Source organism: Telopea speciosissima, chromosome 4, assembly GCF_018873765.1.
Source record: "Telopea speciosissima isolate NSW1024214 ecotype Mountain lineage chromosome 4, Tspe_v1, whole genome shotgun sequence".
Classification (NCBI taxonomy): domain Eukaryota; kingdom Viridiplantae; phylum Streptophyta; class Magnoliopsida; order Proteales; family Proteaceae; genus Telopea; species Telopea speciosissima.
This window is the reverse complement of record NC_057919.1, coordinates 42,855,056-42,863,282: the sequence shown is the minus strand read 5'-3', so window position 1 is coordinate 42,863,282 and position 8,227 is coordinate 42,855,056. Positions and strand designations below refer to the sequence as shown.

General features: G+C 36.3%; 1 protein-coding gene across 1 annotated transcript; it reads right to left on the bottom strand.

The window, feature by feature from the left end:
* Positions 1 to 4,216: 4,216 nt before the first annotated feature.
* Positions 4,217 to 7,272, bottom strand: LOC122659315. The gene is made up of 2 exons (XM_043854443.1): positions 6,384 to 7,272; positions 4,217 to 4,230 (listed from the first exon to the last, which is right to left on the bottom strand). The coding sequence occupies exons 1-2, from the start codon at positions 7,270 to 7,272 to the stop codon at positions 4,217 to 4,219; spliced, it is 903 nt and encodes a 300-aa protein (XP_043710378.1).
* Between the last annotated feature and the right edge of the window lie 955 nt (positions 7,273 to 8,227).

The following is an 8,227-nucleotide window of genomic DNA, read 5'->3' as shown; positions in this document are numbered from 1 at the left end:
GAACCAAAGAATGCGATCACACTTTGCAGTGACAAGGTTCCCTCAGGTACAAGGTGTCGGTGACACATGTCTATCCCTTCCTACATCTGGCAAAAATACATGAGGGAATCGACAAAGTAGATTCTTCGCCAATGCACACATCAAACATGTGAGCACTCGCATTCGTACCCTAACATCACATGTCTAGGCATACCCAATGCGACGACCATATGATAAGGGTGCCCAGCCCAAACCCTAGTCGTGACTACCATTTTAAGTATAACTTACGGACACATAATGCTCAAAAAGTTTATATCGCATGTGACAGTATTAAACTAAAATGTATAAATGTTCAATACAAAGGTGAATCGGGTTGAACCGGGCCGAACCGGGTTTGATGGACACACACTTGTCCAACAATAATAGCATTAGGCAAAGAAGAGGAGTACTATAAATCAGAAAAAATACCATAAGTGCCTGACATATGATCTATGGAAGCAGAATCAATGACCCAAGGTTAGGCAGTCAATGAACTAAAAGACAGACACGCGGTGGACTGACCTCTTTGTGCAAGAGAGGTAGTATGAAGAGATGCCTGTCGAGCAGCCTGATACTGAAGGAAATTAGTATACTCTTCCTCGGACACTCACGGTCTTTGGTTCTGTCAACTGAGCTGAAGTAGTAGAAGCAGTAGGAGCATAAGAATAAGATACTGAAGGGTGCTCATAGGAGGTTGTCGTTAGACATTAGCAAAGCGATGATGTAACTAAAGAATCCATAATTCGAATGAAAAACCAATGAGGCCCCCGAACAATAATAGAAAAAATCTAAAAAATTAGTGGGAGAATATGTCTCTGTCTGCGAGAGAGGGAACAGAATGCTTTTTTAAATGTCGATGAGAATAGTCAGGATGCTCCCTGTAGTACATTCCCATATCTGAGATACCTGGATCAACACACCAGTTAGTATAGTTTCTTAGTGAGTAAATGTGAATAGCCCAGTAATGAATAGATATATCAGTTACCGGGTGAAAAAGCGAGGCGAAGCGTACCATCTACCTAGGGCCTTTGCTCCCTGTATCGATTTGATAGTCAGTAGCATAGGTCTTAGCGAGCCTATATTGGTTAGTTAGTTAAGATCCATCTTTCATTCAAGCTATCTTATATATGTGAATTTGACCTATACGAGGGGGAAGTAGTTGATCTTGCGCCTTGCTGCTTCTCTTATCCCGCCCACCTCCCCTTTCTAACCTAGGAGAACTACCGAAAGCATTCATACTTGGTTCCTTACTCCAGCTGAACTTGTCACGTAGAAGGATGTTTTGCGGCTAGGAAATTGAGAACTGTAGACACCAAGTATCCGGCACATCAAGGGTCTGAAAGTCATGATTTTAAAGCACATCAACCTTTTAAAAGGAATTTAATTTTTGACATAAATATATAATGAAATCAATACCAGAAAAGGAAATTATACAATGAAGCATAAAATCCTAATCATAATGGTACTTGGCATCAGTACAAATTGTGGGGCATAGGATTCAATCAATTATGTTTCATTTTCTTTCACACCTAGAGTCGATATGATATTTATGGATATTTTTATTTTGTTTTCCATTTCTTTGCTTTGTTTATGTATGTTTAACTGTTAATAGTACTTAAATTTTCTATTCTTCGCAGTTATTGAATTTTGATATTGATGTTTAGTTGTATTGATTTCTGATTCGAATTTCAACATTTAATTTTGTTCAGGTCAATGTAAGAAGTCTATTTATATAACCCAGAAAATCTCTTTATTCGAGCAAACCTGTGATTCTGACGTTTTATTCGTGAATGATCAACGTCGATGCTAATCATTGTAAATCCTCTTTCTTTGTGAATTCTCTGGAATCATACAGATTTTTCAAAACCCTCTTTCTCTCATTCTACATTACCTGAATCATTACTGCTTTGCTTTTGTTATTATGGATGAAAATTTTGATTACTTTCATTGAAATTTTAATTCTGTCCATTACTTGAATATTTTTCTTACCCAGTTTTATTGATGTTTACCTTTATTTTTTAACTGAATTATTTATTTCTTTTACTTTGTTAGTAACTTTGTAAGTTGTCTTCTAAATTTGTTGAGTCAAATATTTTTCTTATATATTTAATCACTTGTAAAGGATTTTAAATGCTCTACATTTCTTCCAACCATATTGATTACTAATTCTTTATAAGTGTTGAAACCTCTGCACTATTCATTCGATTTTTATAAGCAATATTTTATAATGTCTTCATTTAATTAAATATAATTTTTGTGAATAAGTTGTTTCTTTAAAATTGTTAATCAAAATTTAATTGTTTTTCCCTAGATTACTATGCCACCAAAATACAAACCTACGGAAAATCAACGTCAAAGATATAATGAAAATAAAAGGAGCGAAGAGAGACATTACATGCAAATAAACAACACAAGAACAAAAATGGTTACTTAGAGCACAACTTACAGAATCAACATCAACAACTTCAAATCCTGAAAATTCAACAAATCAAGCGTTTGATATCCAAGGTTAGTATTGAATAATTTACCTTTTAAAAATTATAAATTTTAGTATTATTATATTTATATATTATAGATCTAATTATTTTTTCCCATAATACAGGAGCATTACAACCGGAATTTTTTAATTTGCATGTACTTAAAAAAGTACCATCATGCACACATTGTGGAGCAAAGAAATTTGAGTATGAACAACCTTCATTTTATTGCTCTAACGGAAAGGTTGTTTAAACACCTACAATGGTTCCAGATGAATCGTATCATTTGTTCACCTCTAAAACATCTGAAACTTTCGAATTTCAGAGATTTATCCGTGCATACAATAGTATATTTTCCTTCACATCTTTTGGAGTTCATATCGATAATGATCTTGCAAATGGTAGAAAAGGTATATATACTTTTAGAGTTCAAGGCCAAGTGTATCATGATTACCTTCGATTTTGCCAGAAAAAGAAAATCCATGCTATTTGCAGTTATATTTTTATGATACGGATAATGAACTTCAAAATAGAATGAAAATATTACAAGAATCAAAACTGAAAGAGCCTTTAGTTTTGAAATTAATGAAGATTCTTTTAAAGAATCCGTATGCACAATTCTTCATAAGCTTGAAAGATGTTCCAATATTGGAGAATTATGAAATAATGATCAAAAGTGATATACAATTGGATCACAGAATTTATAATTTACCATCAGTTGATCAAGTTGCAGCTATTTGGGTCGAAGGAAATAATCCAAATAAGACTGAAAAATGTGACATAGTAATACAAGGGAATTCAGGAAAGAAACATCGAGTGAAACATTATTATGGTTGCTATGATCCATTGCAGTATCCTTTACTATACCAAAATGGAGAAATTGGATGGCACAGAAACATTAAGAGAAATAGTGAACCATATATTGTTCTACATGATATAACAAGCGAGGAATCAGTCATTAATAGAGAAGACGATGTTGAAGGTATGTTCAAACTTTAATTTTAACTTTATTTGTAGTTTTTAAGATTTAATAATAAATATAATTTTAATTTTACATAATGTAGGATTTGATGAGAGTAAAAAGAACAGAATATCTTCAAGAGCTTATTATTGTCAAAAGCTTCAAATACGTCCTGATCACCCTTCTATTCTTTTATATGCTGGACGATTACTACATCAATATGTAGTAGATATGTATATTAAAATTGAAGTGACAAGATTAGATTTTTATCAATCAAGGCAGTCAAATATCACAGCTGAATTATATCAAGGAATTGTAGATAGTGTTTTATCTGGGGAAACTAGAGGTGATCAAGTTGGGACCAAAGTTGTTTTGCCTGCATCTTTTAGTCGAGGACCAAGAGATATGCGTCGAAGGTATCTTGATGCTATAGCTTTAGACAGCGATTTGACAAATCTGATCTTTTCATCACTATGACATGCAATCCATAGTGGTTTGAGATACAAGAAGAACTTAAACTAGGACAAGTTCCACAAGATAGACCAGATCTTACAGCCAAGGTATTTTGAGCAAAGTTATACGATCTAAAAGACCAATAATTTAAAAGATCCATTTTTGGTAAAGTATCTGCACATGTACATGTCATTGAATTTCACAAAAGAGGGTTCCCACATGCACACATATTGATAATATTTCAAAAGGAGTACAAGATAATAAATGCTAGTTTTTTTTATAGAAATGTTTGTGCTGAAATTCTAGATCATGATGAATATCCTGTTTTACATGAAACAGTTGTGAAACATATGATGCACAGACCATGTAGAGATTTGAATAGGAAAAATGCATGTATGAGGGATGGAACATGTAAGAATCGATATCCTCGTTACAAACAAACAAACAACCACAACCTTATCCCAACTAAATGGGGTCGGCTACATGGATTCGAAAGGGCCAACAAAAAATAAAAATAAAAAGAAAGAAAGAAAAAAAAAAAAAAGGGGGGGTTTAAGCATTAGTCAAAGCAGCATCCCAGGAACATCCCCCTACACGGGATCGGCTACACAGGTCCTTGACCTTCAAACAATTCTATCCGTGGTCATACTAAGATCTAGCCCTACCATATGCATATCCTTTCTTACCACTTCTCCAATAGTCATTTTAGGTCTGCCCCTACCTCTTTTAGTTCCTTCCAATTGAATCTGATCACTCTTTCTTACTGGTGCATCCGTGGGTCTCCTTTGTACATGACCAAACCATCTCAAGCAGCTCTCCCAAAGTTTATCCTGGATTGGTGCAACTCCCAATTCGGTTCTAATACAAACATTCCTTACTCTATCTCTCCTGGTCTTGCCGCACATCCTCCTCAGCATGCTCATCTCCGCTACACTCATCTTATCTATATGACTTTTCTTAACTGCCCAACATTCTGTCCCATAAATCATTGCTGGTCTTATTACTGTCCTGTAGAATTTCCCTTTAAGCTTAATAGGCATACGTTTGTCACATAAAACTCCTGATGCTCCTCTCCATTTCAGCCATCCTACTTTAATTCTATGGGAAATATCATCTTCTATATCACCTTCTTTGTTAAAGGTTGACCCTAGGTATTTAAAGCATTCACTTTGTGGTAGCTCTCTCTCCTCAAGTTTCATCACTTCATCATCTCTCTTGATTTGCCTGAAGTTACACATCATATATTCTGTCTTTGTTCTGCTTAACTTAAAACCTCTTGATTCCAAGTTTGATCTCCATAGTTCCAGCTTTGCATTAATCCCTTCCACTATCTCATCTATCAAAACAATATGTCTAGTTAAATCATCCATGATGAGTGCAAACAAATAGGGGCTTAGAGCTGATCCTTAGTGTAGCCCAATTGTAATTGGGAATTCACTACTTTGTCCCTTTGCAGTTTTGACACTTGTCACGACGCCCTCATACATGTCCTTAACTATATCCACATAGTTAATTGAGCTCCTTCTCTTCCCTAGGACATGCCAAATGAGCTCTTTAGGAACTCTATCATATGCCTTTTCTAGGTCGATAAAGACCATATATAGATTCTTTTTGTGAGCTCTAAAGATTTCCATAAGCCTCCTTAGAAGGTAAATAGCTTTTGTCGTGGATCTCCCTGGCATAAAACCAAATTGGTTGTCCGATATATCAGTACCTCTTCTTAGGTGAGCGTCAATGATTTTCTCCCAAAGTTTCATGGTATTACTCATTAGCTTAATGCCTCTATAGTTATTGCAGTTCTGGATGTCACCTTTGTTCTTATAAATCGTAACTACAATACTTCTCCTCCAATCATCTGGCATTTTCTTTGTACTTAGAATCTTGTTAAACAACTTGGTTAGCCAAGATACCCCCCTTCCTCCTAAGCTCTTCCACACTTCAATTGGGATCTCATCCGGTCCTGGTGTTTTGCCTACCTTCATCTTTTGTAGAGACTCTTTAACTTCGGCTTCTTCAACTTGTTGGAGCTGTCCATGGTGTGTGTTGGCTTCAAGCCTATTGCTTTCCACTTCCGAAGTGACCCCATCAGTCGAGGTACCTCCATTTAGCAAATTATAAAAATACTCACCCCATCTCTCCATAATGTCTGCATCCCGTATTAGTACTCTACCATCCTCGCTCTTAATGCATCTAACATGGTCCAAATCTCTGTTCTTCCTTTCTCTTATTTTAGCTATCTGATAGATCTCATTTTTTCCTTCTTTTGTATTAAGCTTTTCATAAAGTTCATCATATTTCTTTGCTCTTACTTTCCCCACAATTTTTCGAGCTTCATTTCTGGCCGAATAATAGCTCACTTTATCCTCTCCCTCGTTAGTCCTTTGCCAAGTCTTAAAACAATCTGTTTTTAGTCTTAATGGCTGCTTGGACCTCATCATCCCACCACCAAGTCTCTCTATGGCCTAGACGCATACCTTTAGAAATCCCAAGTACTTCCTTAGCAACCTTCTTGATACATGTCGTCATATTAATCCACATCTCGTTTATATCTCCTTCAAAATCCCACCTCCCTTGCAAGGCCATTTTCTCGGTAAATGATTCTAGGAGAGCTCCTTGTAACCGGCCCCATCTTATTTTAGGACAAACTTGTTTCGCCTTCTTACGGTGTCTCGTACCAAGGTACATATCCAAGACCACCAGTCTATGTTGGGTTAAGCACTCTCCCGGTATGACCTTACAATCCTTACATAATAATCTGTCAGACCTTCTGATTAGGAAGAAATCTATTTGGCTTGCATGCTGCCCACTCTTGTAGGTAATTAAATGTTCATCTCTCTTTTTAAAAAAGGTATTTGCAATGCACATATCATATGCTATCGCAAAGTCAAGCACTGATGTCCCCTCTTCATTCCTCTCTCCAACTCGATACCCTCCATGAACTTCTTCATACCCTCTACGTTCTCTGCCCACATGTCCATTAAGGTCACCTCCAATAATAATTTTCTCACCCTGACCAAACTCTTGCACTAAACCATCCATGTGTTCCCAAAATTGTAATTTAACACTGTCATCTAGTCCTGCTTGCGACGCATACACGCTAACTATGTTGATGACCTCGTTGACTACCACCAGCTTGATAGATAGGATCCTATCGCCAATTCTTTTAACATCCACTACTTCATTCTTAAGGTCTTTGTCCACAACTATGCCCACTCCACCTCTCCCTCTTTCGCCTCCCAAGTACCATAATTTAAAGTCATCTAATGCCTTGGCTTTGTGATCCTTCCATCTTGTTTCTTGAATACATGCAACATTAATCCTTCTTCTACGCATAACATCTATCAGCTCTAAACTCTTACCCATCAAAGATCCGATGTTCCAGGATGCAAATCTAATCCTATGCTTACCAACAAGATTAGTATTCAAGGACATGATAAACGGAAAAGTAAAGGATACTCAAAATATAAAAATAATCAAAACCACATAATAGGATCCATGCAAAAAGGGATTAGCTTGATACAATATAGTGCCGGCTGCCTACCTGACGCACCAATAAGGATAGGAATAAGAATAAGAATAAACAAATGGTTCAATCACTTTAAATAGGTGTACCAAAAACTACTCAAAAGGACAGTAATAAAATACACAAGGAAGGACACAACAATATCATAATAATGGGGAACCCATAAACCAGTACCAACCTGCCTAGAGGAATAAAAGGGGCAATAAAGGGGAAACAGCATTTAAAGACCATAGGCAATAATTGAACCAGTAGCACATGTAACAGCAAGGGTGCAAATAATTCAATAAGCAAATAGATCAAGATGGCACAAGAAGCCCTAATAGCAAAATGAGAACAACAAAAACCAATACAGGTAAGTGATGAGTTTAGCAGCCTACAGAGCTCAAGCTAAATTGAATTAGATGCCCCAAACGGTAGTGCACAATCTTACCAGAGATGATTGTGTAGCCTTACCGATGAATTGTACCAGGATCGCAACAAGTGTACCTAAGAGGCTTGGTGGTTGCTGGCCGAAGAAGACCACAATACCAGTAAAGGTTTCAAATATTAAATACAAAAAACCAAAGGCAGTGGTAATGGGTGCTATTGGAGATAAGTACAAAAAAAAAAGAAAATATGTTCTGGATTGAAGGCTGTCAAGTACCTACACAAATATGTCTACAAAGGTCTTGATCGTGTAGCTTTTTCCATATCATACAATAATGAAGAATATTTGATGGATGAAATTAAGTAGTTCAGAGATGCAAGATGGGTGTCTGCACAAGAAGCAATGTGGAGAATTTTTTAATTCAACTT